This window comes from Rhinopithecus roxellana, chromosome 9 (assembly GCF_007565055.1).
Source record: "Rhinopithecus roxellana isolate Shanxi Qingling chromosome 9, ASM756505v1, whole genome shotgun sequence".
NCBI classification, from domain to species: domain Eukaryota; kingdom Metazoa; phylum Chordata; class Mammalia; order Primates; family Cercopithecidae; genus Rhinopithecus; species Rhinopithecus roxellana.
Window position 1 is genome coordinate 112,287,006 of NC_044557.1, and position 14,066 is coordinate 112,301,071.

The 14,066-nt window shown below is 43.3% G+C and overlaps 1 protein-coding gene across 1 annotated transcript in view; it reads left to right on the forward strand.

Annotated features, from left to right (window-relative positions):
* Window positions 1-14,066, forward strand: part of DOCK5 (dedicator of cytokinesis 5) — a 238,167-nt gene that overhangs the window by 102,688 nt on the left and 121,413 nt on the right. Inside the window, exons 6-8 of the mRNA XM_010378154.2 lie at window positions 6,236-6,384; window positions 10,690-10,825; window positions 13,235-13,392. Coding sequence (XP_010376456.2) covers window positions 6,236-6,384; window positions 10,690-10,825; window positions 13,235-13,392 — 443 coding nt within the window. The remainder of the gene's footprint in view (window positions 1-6,235; window positions 6,385-10,689; window positions 10,826-13,234; window positions 13,393-14,066) is intronic.

Consider the following 14,066-nt stretch of genomic DNA (forward strand, 5'->3'; position numbering starts at 1 on the left):
GACTGACAGGCACCAGACATGGGAGGTGCTTTGGGTATTTTTCCAGTTTTTATTTCCTCTGACCTGGTTGCCTGGCTGTCAGGATTTCTTTTCCTTCAGGAGGCAAAAAATGGCCTTTAACTTGAATGGTTTCTTTAAAGATCAAACCTTTGCTGGTCAGACTGTGCTTTTATCTGACAGAGAGAAAAGGCACTAGAATGGATAGGAAGCGTGTTCGGGGCGGTGGGAATTCTCTTCTTCCCGGGGTCCCTGGAGTCAGTGCAGCTCAAGAACAAAGAAGGACCAAAACACCCCATCTGGACCCAGGTGTTATAGCTTCGTGGAAAAGGCATGAGATTGATTGCAAAGAGCTCAGCACAGGGAAAATTTGATTCAGCGCCAACTGAGTGTGCAAGTGAATGAGATGATCAGAGTCAGATGCAGTTAATCAGGAAGCTGCCTGGGAGGAGTAATTGAGTTTAATGTCTCAGTCACAGACTCAAAGAGGCTTATCCTTGGGAATGGATTTTAGTGCCAGTCTCTTTATTTTACATGCGCATTTACCCTACAGGGAACATGCCCAAAGCCACATAGCAAGTTAATGATAGAATTCGAGTAGCCCATACTTTCAGCCCATACTTTCAAGCACCCATACTTTCAGCCAAGCCTGTTTCCCTCTAAGTCATAAAATCTGCATGGAAGAGGAAAGGTTGGTGAACAGAGTGAATGTCGATTCTTTCATACACGAAATGGTAGAAGACCAGAGAAAGGGTTTTTGACTGTGGTCCGCATTGTTTTTCTGTGTTTTTTGTTTTCAGAGATAGGGTCTCGCTCTGCCACCCAGGCAGGAGGGCAGTGGTGCAGTCACAGGTCACTGGTGCCTCAAACTCCCAGGCTCAAGCGATCCTCCCACCTCAGCCTTCCCGGTAGCTGGGACCACAGGTGTGCACCACCACATCTGGCTAATTTTTTATTTTTTGTAGAGACAGAGTCTTGCCATTTTGTAGAGACAGAGTCTTTAGCCCAGGCGGGTCTCAAACTCCTAGGCCCAAGCAGTCCTCCTACCCCAGCCTCCCAAAGTGCTAAGATTATAGGCATGAATCATTCTACCCAGCCCTGTGGTCTGCATTCCTTGGGAAAATGAAGAATAGAGTCCAGGTTTTCTGATACCCAGTGCGGTGGGCCATCATCTAAATGGCCCCTCAAATTTCTATAATACTCAATGAATGACTCCTGCTTTCCTGTGAGTATTGAAGGCAAAGCTATTTTTTCTTGTGACTTCGTATTTATCTCTAGACATTCTAAAAAAAGAAAAAAAAAAGTTATAAACATCAGGAGGCTGAGACGGGAGGATCACCTGCGGTCAGGAGTTCGAGACCAACCTGGCCAACATGGTGAAACCCTGTCTCTACTAAAAATACAAAAATTATCTCACTGTGTTGGCGTAGGCCTGTGATCCCAGCTACTTGAGAGGCTGAGGCAGGAGAATCGTTTGAACCCGGGAGGTGGATGTTGCTGTGAGCCAAGATTGCACTACTGCACTCCAGCTTCCGTGACAGAGCGAGACTCCATTAAAAAAAAAATGTTATAAATATTTGGACTAAAACTATAAAAAGTGAGGCCACAGGTATCTCCAAGTAGAAGAGGGAGAAATTCTAAGCAAATGCAGGAATATCTTTGCTATCTTGAAAAAAACTTAGATTGCTTTATTTTGTGGAGCCATTCACTCAAATTGAAGGCAGAGTATTACAGAGTGTTATTTTAAATTTAAGCTGTCGAAGTTTGTTTTTGAGTCCCTTTTGTGTTTCAGGATTGTGATGTCTTTTGTAGAGATGGTCACAGAAATTCTTGGATGGTGTGACAGTAGCTGATGATGCAGAAAAGGCTGAAGTGAGTGATGACAAGAGATAACCGAGAAGGCTTCTAGAATAGGCAGGCCTAGGCAGTATGGGATTCAGGAGAGAAAGAGCTGGAAGGACAGCAACTGGGGAGAAAATAGAGCCTCAGAGGAGCTTAGCCCATGCTCTTTTTTTTTTTGAGATGGAGTTTCTCTCTTGTCACCCAGACTATAGTACAATGGCGTGATCTCAGCTCACGGCAACCTCTGCCTCCCGGGTTCAAGCAATTTTCCTGCCTCAGCCTCTCCTGCCTCAACCTCTCGAGTAGCTGGGATTATAGGTACCCGCCACCACACACAGTTAATTTCTGTATTTTTAGTAGAGACAGGGTTTCACCGTGTTGGCCAGGCTGGTCTCAAACTCCTGACCTCAGGTGATCCACCTGCCTCTGCCTCCCAAAGTGCTAGGATTACAGGCGTGAGCCACTGCGCCCGGCCAGCCCATGTTCTTTTGGTGAGTGTTTGGTTTTCGCTTCACCTGTCCTCATACGCTTCCCTCAAAACCCATGAAGTGTCAGGGACCAGCTATTATGTGAAACATCTTGCTTAGAATGCTCTTAGGAATGTAGCAACCTAGTCCATCTCCTTGAAGTAAATGGGGAAATTGCTTCCTTTGGTGTGTTCTAGCTTGTCTATTCAGAATTCACTTGGCACAGTGAATCAGAGAAGAATGACTGTCTTCATCCTTCCTTGGGGGATGAACTTGGCACACAAGGCTGGTATGGATGGGCAATAATTAAATTGCCACGAATAGCATCTAATATAATTGAGACTAAGAACTTGTGCACATGTGCCCCAAACAAAGCACTGTCTCACACACAGGATCCCCGGAGCCTTTGAACCCTTTCTTTACCATATTATGAAAAGCAGTATCTTAACATTAGAAAACATTTTGAATAACTAAGAGTGGACAAATGAGTTGCAAGAAAGAAAAAAAGAGTCCCTTTCTGCCTAGCAATTTTGAAAGGCAAAAACCGATCGGCTTAATTTCTCACTTCTTTTTCCACTTTTGAAGAAAATGAAATGGAAATATTTTAGGTAGGATTGAAGGAAGAAAGCAGGGTTTTACTTTTGCTCATTAAAAGTAGTATCTTTAAAAGCTTCATTTTTATGTTTTGCTAAGGACTGGGGGATGAGGAAGAGGCAATTCAGAAAATTCTAAAAGCAGTAAATGTAGGTAGTTTCAAAATTTTAAACAGGCTTTGCTTTCTGTGTTTTTTAAGGTCAGCGGTGTTAACAGAGCACATTGCCATCACAGATAAATGGGTTCTTCATCTCTTTGCTTTGTGTTGCCACAGAACTTTGAACTTCTGTTAGGGTTTCATCACACTCTGCTAATCTCCGTCTTGTTCATTGCCCCTTACTTGACACCGAGGCCTCTTTCCTCCTAGTTTATTCTTTGTTAATGAGGATTTTGGATGTTTTCAGCCCTGTTTCTAGTCAACACCTGGTCCGGGAATCTGTGTCCCTAGGATCGTCATAGAAGGACATCACTAGAGAAGATTGTTGTAAAGGTGTCAACATCTCTCTCTGTGTGTGCGTTGTTTTTTGGGGTTTTTTTGTTTATTTTACAGAAACAAGGGCTCACTGTGTTGTCCAGGCTGGTCTCAAACTCTGAGGCTCAAATGATCCTCTTGCCTCGGCCTCTCAAAGTGCTGGGATTACAGACGTGAGCCACCACGCCCAGCCTGTGTGCTTTGTTTTTATAGCAGATAAGAAGAATGTTTTCCTATAATTTCGGAAGTATATGGTTATATTACTATATAATGACTTTCAACTATAAAGAAGAAAGAAATGGGGCCGGGTGCAGTGACTCACGCCTGTAATCCCAACACTTTGGGAGCCTGAGGAGGGCGGATCACCTGAGGTCGGGAGTTCGAGACCAGCCTGAATAACATGAGAAATCCCATCTCTACCAAAAATGCAAAATTAGCTGGGCGTGGTGGTGCATGCCTGTAATCCCAGCTACTTGGGAGACTGAGGCAGGAGAATCGCTTAAACCCGGGAGGCAGAGGTTGCAGTGAGCTGAGATCGCGCCATTGCACTCCAGCCTGGGCAACAAGAGCAAAACTCTGTTTCAAAAAAAGAAAGAAAGAAAGAAATGGATTCATAGTATATATGGATTGAGTGGAGTTCTACAGGGTTTTGTTTAACATCTCAAAAGTGATACACAGAAGACTTTTCTCTGAACACTGTACCTAAAGTAACATCCTTCCCCTAAATACACAAGATCATATTGTCCTGTTTATTTTTCTTCTTGCATTTTTCATCATCAGAAATTATCTCATGTGTGTATCTATATTATGATACAATATATAGCGTATATATTTACTTTCTTATTGCTGTCTTTTCTTCTCTAGAATGTTAGATCCTTGAGGGTAGAAACTTTATTTCCAGCACATAGTGGATGCTCATTGACTTAAAAAAAGTTAAAATGAAGCAGTCAGTCATTTAGATCAGGGGTATCCAATCTTTTGGCTTCCCTAGGCCCCATTGGAAGAAGAATTGTCTTGGGCCACATATGAGATACACTAACACGAATCATCGCTGACGAGCTAAAAAACAAAAATTGCAAAAAATATGATGATGTTTTAAGAACGTTTATGAAGTTGTATCGGGCCGCAGGTTGGACAAGCTTGATTTAGAAGGTTGTGAGGGCTTAGATGTCAAGTATTTGATTTGAAAATGATTGAAAAACAAATGATTAGTTAGTCGTAAGGTAATTTAGTTTGGTTACAGTGAGTTACTAGTGAAACCAAGATGAACAGTTTAATATGTGAATGGTCTAACAATTGTCTGGGGAAATGGGGACTTTAATCTTTAAAATTATATTTTTTAGTATTTCTCCATTCATAATTCACTCATTTAGTACATTTGCCAGAGTGCCTACTTGTACCAGCTGTATACTAGGGACACACAAATGAACAGGCTCTCTGTCCTATAAGGGCCTACCAGCTAAGCAGGGAGGCAGATGAGCCAGTGTAATCCAGGGTTCTCCGTGCTATCATGGGAGCAAATTCTTGGCACTGTGGGTGGGACTGCTAACCTGAAGTTGAAGTTTCAAGGTAGAGACATCTAAGTTGAGACTGAAGAAGTCAGAATTACCAGTTGGCAGAGGGTGTAGTGTGAGTCAGAAAAGGATAGGGGTGGGGGTTAGATTTGGAGAAAGAGGACAAAAGAGGAAGTAACATATTGAGAGAATCTGGAGCCTTGGAGAGAAAGGGACGTGGCTTTGCATGGAAGGAAACGTAGATTGTTGGGGTGGAGACTGGGTATGAAATGCAGCTGGGAATGTGCAGAAGAGTCAAGATATGGAAAGATCTCTTGTGTGATCCACTGTGTCTGGAGGACATTGAAACTCACTGGAGGGCTTTAAACCCAGGAGGGACATGGCTACAGTTTTAGGGTACATGGAAGATTTGATATGTTTATGATATATGACCCAATGTCCACCCTACAATCACCAGTTTCCACAGTTGCAAGAGGGGAGGGTATAGAAATGGCTCAGGACAAAGCCATTCCTATTAATATATTTTCTTAAAATCACTGGAGGCATGCAGGTTACTATATGACTCGATTGATTAAATAACACCTTATAAAGAATCAGGCCGGGGTGGTGGTTCATGCCTGTAATCCAAGTACTTTGGGAGACCAAGGTGGGCAGATCACTTGAGGTCAGAGTTTGAGACCAGCCTGGCCAACATGATGAAACCCTGTCTCTACCAAAAGTGCAAAAATTAGCTGGGTGTGGTGGCATGCGCCTGTAGTTCCAGTTACTTGGGAGGCTGAGGCAGGAGACTCGCTTGAACCTTGGAGGTGGAGGTTGCAGTGACCTGAGATCGTGCCACTGCCCTCCAGCCTGGGCAACAGAGCAAGACTCCATCTCAAAAAAAAAAAAAAAAAAAAAAAAAAAAGAATCGGCCAGGCCAGCATGGTGGCTCAAGCCTATAATCCCAGCCCTTTTGGAGGCCGAGGTGGGTGGATCACTTGAGACCAGGAGTTCGAGACCAACCTGGCCAACATGATGAGACCCCATCTCTACTAAAAATAAAAAAAAAATTAGCCAGGTGTGGTGGCACACACCTATAATCTGAGCTACTGGGGAGGCTGAGGCAGGAGAATCACTTGAACCTGGGAGGCGGAGATTGCAGTGAGCCAAGATTGTGCCACTGCACTCCAGCCTGGGTGACAGAGTGAGATCCATCTCAAAAAAAATAAAATAAAAAGAATCAGCCAAAAGATGTTCCCTCTCATGTGTCTGACATTCCTGTTAAAAACAAATGAATAAATTAAGGATGTTCCCATCCTCTGTCACACCTTTTTTTAAGACTCTTTTCTCCATCTTATTTCTCATCTTAGAACAACAAGCTCACCCTCTTCCGCCAGCTGCAGCAGATGACGTACAGCTTGATTGAGTGGCGGTCCCAGATCCTGTCTGGTACGCTCCCCAAGGATGAACTGGCAGAGCTGAAGAAGAAAGTCACAGCCAAAATTGATCATGGGAACAGGTAGGTAAACCAGTGATGACTTTTCACTGAAAACCTGGCAAACAGTGGGCACGTTCAAGCTAATGACACTGTTTGCAGCATTCTTTTGATCTTAGAGTTGCCAAAGAATAATGCTTACTGCTCTCATTTTGTCTTTGAAGACATTTAATTTTGTTGAAAAAAATGTTACAGTTCCCTCCATGACCAGACTCCAGGATCTCTGATCCCATGGAGGTGACAGATGACCAGGAAAGATGGGGCTTGGATTGAGGCTGCTCCACTCCAAATAAAGAAAACAAAAACAAAAAACCTGGCTAGGCACAGTAGCTCACACCTATAATCCCAGTACTTTGCGAGGATGAGGCTCGAGGAACGCTTGAGCCCAGTAGTTTGAGACCAGCCCAGGCAACATAGCGAGGCCACATCTCTACAATAAATATTTGAAAATTGGCTGGGTGTGGTGGCGCACACCGGTCATCCCACCTAGTTGGGAGGCTAAGGTAGGAGGATCACTTGAGCCTGGAGGTTCGAGGCTGCAGTGAGCCGTGATTGCATGCCTACACTCCAGCCTGGGCAACAGAGTGAGTCTCTGTCTCACAAACTAAACTAAACTAAAAATACCCTGAAAATGACCAAGCCTCGGAAGTTGTCATTTTCAGATGCTTGGGGCTGTATCTATTTTTATTCTTAACAGTGGATTCTAAATCAATACCAGACTGATTCTCTTTCTTTCTCTTCATCTCCCCCTAACCGGGACCACTGTCTACAGAGTATGAAAAGCAGACTTGCCAGAGTAGTAAAACATGTTTGTAGCCTGCTGATCATGTCTACAGTCACCTCTACAGAGTTCATTAATCATTTCATTAATCTTCTGATTAACTCAGGCACATATGCAGGCTCCAGGTATCACTGCCTTTAGGAAAATGAGAAATTCAGTCATATATCCAAATTGATGGTGGCCTGGGATTTTTGCCTCCTGACTAGCTCTTTTTTAAAAGGCAGAAGTGGTTCCTTGGTTAGTTGTTATTGGTAACTCTTTTGGAATCTAGTTTCATTCTAAATTTCTTCAACTTGTGCATATGTGATGTTTTTCCTCCTCCTCTACCCTGCTTTTCCAATCTCAGAATTCTTGGATATCCCTCAGAGACCTATTAAAATACAAATCATTATCCCACTTATTTAAATGTCATAGACTGTGACAACTATATTCTGAAGTAGCTGAAGTGGACATGCCATGCAAGATTCAGATTCAACCAGTATTTAAGAAACACCTTCTATGCACATTTCATATCCATTACTTGATTATAATCTTAAAACATAGGGTTGACGTAGCTGTTACTATCTGCATCTTATTGATAAACAGACCAAGTGAGCTTAAGTGATTTACTTCCCAGTCACATAGATAATAAATGGGAAAGGTTCAATTTGAAACCAAGACTTTTGTCAGCATGTCTAATGCTGCCTTCTTAGGGTTAAGAATTAATAGTACCCTCCCCTACTACTTGACCACCCAGAAGACCATACCAACAGTGACTGCACTGCCAGGCTTGTGGTGTCAGAGGACTTATTAAAAGGCCAATTAGGCCAGATGAGGTTACTCATGCCTGTAATCCCAGCACTTTGGGAGGCTGAGGTGGGCAGATCACCAGAGGTCAGGAGTTCGAGACCAACCTGGCCAACATGACGAAAACCCATCTCTACTTAAAGTATAAAAATTAACCGGGCATGGTGGCATATGTCTGTAATCCCAGCTACTTAGGAAGCTGAGGCACAAGAATCGCTGGAACTCAGGAGATGGAGGTTGCAGTGAGCCAAGATCACACCACTGCACTCCAGCCTGAGTGAGAGTGAGACTCCATCTCGAATAAATAAATAAATAAATAAATAAAGGCCAATTAGGTGGGGTAAGGCAGCTCTCCATTGTACATAGGACACTTCTGTCATTTGGTGTGTTGCCATGACATTGGCCTGGAGGTCCTGTGATCTCTGGCACAGGATGTTCACACCCCACAAACAGCAGAACATGACTTCTTTCCCGTTCCAGCTCTTGGAAGTAGCTCAGGAAATGGAGCTGCTATGTCAGTGCCTTCCTGATCCAGTCTCTGAGCAGCCAGCATGGCCATTGTTCATGAGTCTGGGTGGCCTGTGGGTCTGGCTGCCATGGAAAGGAACCTGCCAGATCAAATCAGTTGATGGAGATGCTGTAAAACAGGGAGGAGGGAGAGGAGGCATTTTTGCTTTCTTCCCAAAGACTTGGCACATTTCAGTGTTATCCCTGAGCAGTCTTGCTCTTTAGTGCCGGGAATGCATGCTGGGTATTCGGATAGCAGTATCCTATTCCACCACAGTCCTCAACTTCTTGAGCTTAAGCAAAATTTTTTTCTACCTCTGTGTGCACTTTGGGCACAAAAGCCTTGAGGGGAGGGATTGCACCCACGATACGGCCCTTGGTATTCCCAAGAACACGCAGAGCTACAACTTCACACACAGCCAGGTGTTTGTTTCTACCAGTTGCTGCAGTAAGAGCTGTATTAGTTCATTCTCACACTGCTATAAAGAAATACCTGAGACTGGGTAATTTATAAGAAAGAGGTTTAATTGGCTTATAGTTCTGCTGGCTGCACAGGCGGCATACCAGCTTCTGCCTTTGGGAGGCCTCAGGAAACTTACAATCATAGCAGAAGGGGAAGCAGAGCAGGAGCAAGAGAGATCAACCAGCTCTCATGAGAACTCTATCACAAGAACAGCACCAAAGGGATGGTGTTAAACCGTTTATGAAGGATCCACCCCCATGATCCAGTCACCTCCCACCAGGCCCCACTTCCAACACTGGGGCAAATGTGAGATTTGGGTGGGAACATAAATCCAAACCATATCAAGAGCTAACATTTATGCTTAAGCTGAGAGCTTACTGTGTGCTATATATTGTATTAAGTACTGTACATGCATTATCTTATTAAATTCTCACAACAGGGCCAGGTGCAATGGCTTATGCCTATAATCCCAGCACTTTGGGAGGCTGAAGTGGGAGGCTCACTTGAAGCCAGGAGTTCATGACTAACCTGGGTAACATAGCGAGACCCCATCTCTACAATTTTTTTTTTTTAATTAGCTAAGCATGGTGATGTAAACCTGTAGTTCCAGCTACTTGGGAGGCTGAGACAGGGATTGCTTAAGGCCAGGAGTTTAAGGCTGTCTCTAAAAAACTATAAATAAATAAATAAATTCTCACAATAACCTCGAAGGGTGAGGAATATATACAGATGAAGAAACCAAAGTTTTGCAGAGTTGAGTAAATTCTCCAGGGTCATAATGGTAGCAAGTATTCAAGCCAAGATTCAAATCCTGGTCTAAATGACACCAGAGCCCATGCTCTGAGTATGAGATAGCAGCAAGCCAAGACTTACTTCACTCGTCTCCTTTATGACCATGAATTAAGGAAATCAAGGCAAGCCCTCAAATAATTGTTCATTGGTCTTTCATAGCAATGTAATAAACAGTGAGGCCACGCCCACTTGGTCTGTTTCTTTACTCATAAAATGGAAATAGTAACAATTACCTCCACCCTATCTCATGGCGTTATGATCAATGTATGTGAAGTGTATATAGGAGGTAGGTATGTATGTATGTATTTATTTATTGTTTCAGACAGGGTCTTGCTTTCTCACACAGGCTAGAGTGCAGTGGTGCAATGTTGGCTCATTGCAGCCTCAACTTCCTGGGCTCAAGCAATCCTCACACCTCAGCCCCCCAAGTAGTTGGGACTACAGGCATGTGCCACTACACTTGGTTAATTTTTGTATTTTTAGCAGAGATAGGGTTTCAACATGTTGCCCAGGCTGGTCTTGACCTCCTGGTCTCAAGTAATCCTCCTGTCTCGGCCTCCCAAAGTTCTAGGATTACAGATGTGAGCCACGGTGCCTGGCCAAAGGAGGTGTTTATTAAACACAGGTTGAATCTTAATTTTATATGCTATATTTTCTTCATTTCATAGTTCCTCTTCATAATAACAGAAGATTACAGGCAAGAAGCATTGGCCAGAGGAATTTAGTCAGAATCAGTGCCAATTTTACTTTTCTCTTGAGGATCTATGGACCATATTTGCATATCCTTCTACGACTTTGGCTCACATCATCTTGTGAGTTTTATAACAGTGTTGAAAGGTGGCAGAAGCTGAAATGAGAAAAGTCAGTGAGCTGTGCTTCCCTTGGCTTGTCCAGCATCTCCCTTTCTAACTATGGATCCTCTGGGCTCCTTGATGAGGACTCCTCGGTAAAAAGTCTGCCCCTGGTGAGGAGAACCAGCTGACCACTCCTTTCTCTCCAGAATGCTGGGGTTAGATCTGGTGGTGCGAGATGACAACGGGAACATCCTAGACCCCGACGAAACCAGCACCATTGCCCTCTTCAAGGCCCATGAGGTGGCCTCCAAAAGGATTGAGGAGAAGATCCAAGAAGAGAAGGTACAATTTCTCAAATGTGAAATTCTGCCCACTGAGGTTCCATTTTTGCCTTGATTTTTAATGAAAGAAAGGGAAATCATTGAGAACAAAACTACTTCTGTAGTTTTGTCCCCATTTTAAAAGTGAAACAGCAGAAAGGATGAGGCAGGTATATATATATATATATGTTCTGATATGGAAAGATCACAAAGATACGTATTAAGTGAGAAGATCAGGATCCATAACGGTATATATAAAAATGCTATTATTTGTGTTTCAAAAAATGTATGTAAATCTATGCTTGCATATACATAGACTAACTGAAATAATACACAAGAAATAATTATTAATGGATGTCCTCTGGGAAGGAAAACTGGGTAGGAGGGAGACTTTTTAAATGTGTAATCTCTTGTATTCATTGCATATATTGCAATTTCAAAATAAATAGTATTTATTTATTTATATTTCTTTCTTTCTTTCTTTTTGAGATAGAGTTTCACTCTTGTTGCCCAGGCTGGAGTGCAGTGGCACGATCTCGGCTCACCGCAACCTCCACCTCCCAGGTTCAAACGATTCTCCTGCCTCAGCCTCCCGAGAAGCTGGGACTACAGGCGCCCACCACCACGACCAGCTAATTTTTGTATTTTTTTTTTTTTTATGGAGTGTTGCTCTGTCACCCAGGCTGGAGTGCAGTGGCCAGATCTTGGCTCACTGCAACCTGTGCCTCCCGGGTTCAAGCTATTCTCCTGCATCAGTCTTCTGAGTAACTGAGATTACAGGCACCCACCACCACACCCACACTCAGCTAATTTTTGTAGTTTTTAGTAGAGACGGGGTTTCACCATGTTGGCCAGGCTAGTCTCAAACTCCTGACCTTGTGATCCACCCGCCTCCGCCTCCCAAAGTGCTGGGATTACAGGTGCGAGCCACCGAACCTGGCCAATTTTTGTACTTTTAGTAGAGACAGGGTTTCACAATGTTGGTCAGGCCAGTCTCAAACTCCTGACCTCAGGTGATCCATCCTCCTCAACCTCCCAAAGTGCTGGGATTACAGGCATGATCCACTGCACCCAGGCTGAAATAAATAATATTTTAAAATAAAGTGTTTGAAAGGCTTTGAAAGTAATAATTGGACATTAAAGAAAAATTAGAATCAGTGCATGGTGGCTCATGCCTGTAATCCTAGCCCTTTGGGAGGCCAAGGTGGGTGGATCATTTGAGGCCGGGAGTTCAAGACCAACTGGGCAACAGAGCAACATAGTGAGACCCCATGTCTACAAAAAATTTTTTTAAAAATTAGCTGGGCATGGTAGTGCATGACTGTAGTCCCAGCTATCCAGGAAGCTGAGGCAGGAGGATTACTTGAAGCTGGGAATTTGAGGCTATAGTGAACTGTGATCATACCACTGCACTCCAGCCTGGGCAACAAAGCAAGAGAGGCTGAGGCACAAGAATGGCGTGAACCCAGGAGGCGGAGCTTGCAGTGAGCCGAGATCATGCCACTTCGCTCCAGCCTGGGCGACAGAGTGAGACTCCGTCTCAAAAAAAAAGTTATTCATATTTTGATTTATCAGACCCAAACATATTGAAATTTTGCTATATGTTTTTCTTTCAGTCTTTCTGTTCTGATGAGTAAAGATTTGTATCAGTTTTTCTTTGGTTTGTTGGTTTGTAGTGTTTACTTCTTTAGCATGGTCATGATAATACTTGTGTTGTGAATCCAGTGGCAAGCCATGTCTGAAGGTAAAGCCTTTCCAGTGGAATATTTTGTTTTTAATGAGAGTTATTTCTCTATCCAGGATAATGGATCATGATGTTCATGCTTTTGAGCTTCATTCAGAAGCTATTGTGTAAGACAAGCACTTCTTGGAGCTACCAAAACCCTGGAATTATCCCTTTTAGACAGCAATTTTTTTTAATGTCTTGGGTTCAAGGCCCTGAACAGGATAGTCTTGATCACTGAAATTATAATGATTATATTTTGCTCACTGCATTTATCTGCTTACATACACTTTTTCTTAGCAAATGTACTTCCTCTTGGGTGTTATCTGACTGTGTTTTGTTTTTTATTTATTGATTCATCAACTGATTGATTGAGACAGGGTCTTACTTTGTTGCCCAGGCTGGAGTTCAGTGACTCCATCCTAGCTCACTCACTGCAGCCTCCTCTGTTCCCAGGTGGCCGGGACTACAGGCACAGCTAATTTTTTTAAAAAAATTTTTTAGGGACAGAGGCTTGCTGTGTTGTCCAGGCTGGTCTCAAACTCCTGGGCCTCTAGTAGCACTGGGATTACAGGAATGAGCCACTGTGCCCAGGCTGTCTGCCATTTGCAGGCTAATTTTTTTTTTTTTTTTTTTTTTTTTTTTTTTTTGCCAACATTTCCCATTTGCCAAAATCAAAATGTTTTTCTCTGTTCCATGTTTGTTCAGTCAATCCTGCAGAACCTCGACTCACGGGGCCAGTCCATCTTCAGTACCATCCACACCTATGGCCTCTATGTGAACTTCAAGAACTTTGTCTGCAACATCGGGGAAGATGCAGAGTTGTTTATGGCCCTCTATGACCCAGACCAGTCCACTTTTATCAGGTAGCAGAGACCCAGATCCCCTGCTGCTGACCTAGCAAAGACACCCAGCCTTCCCCTGACCCCTACCCAGGCAGCTCTTTGCCAGATTTGAGAAGAGAAAATAGGGAAGCAGGGAAGATTTCTAAGCAGTAGAATGTAAAATCATGTGGGCTATGAAGCCTTCATATGTCACTACTGGAACAATGTGGCCAGTTTGTATACTCCCTGGGATTTAGAGATCACATAAAACTCATTAGGACTTGGAGATGGGAACAAAAAATTCAAAATGCTACATGGGAAGGTGAGGGAGGGATAAATAGGCAGAGCACAGAGGATTTTTAGAGCAACAACACTATTCTGTATGATGCTATGGTGGTGGATGCATGCCATTATGAATTTGTGTAAATGCACAGGACGTTCGATACCAAGAGGGAACCCTTATGTAAACTGTGGACTTTGGTTAAATGATGTGTCAGTGTAGCTTCATCAGTTTTAACCAATGTTACTACTGTGGTCAGGAGAATGTTGATAGCAAAGGAAGTTGTGTCTGAGGGGAGAGAATATGTTATGGGACTCTGTTTTCAGCTCAACTTTGCTGCAAAGCCAAAACTGCTCTAAGAAAATAATGTCTATTAAAAAAACCTTTTTTTAAGACTCTAAGGAGTGCAGTGGGCATTGTTCAGCTCTACAGTGGC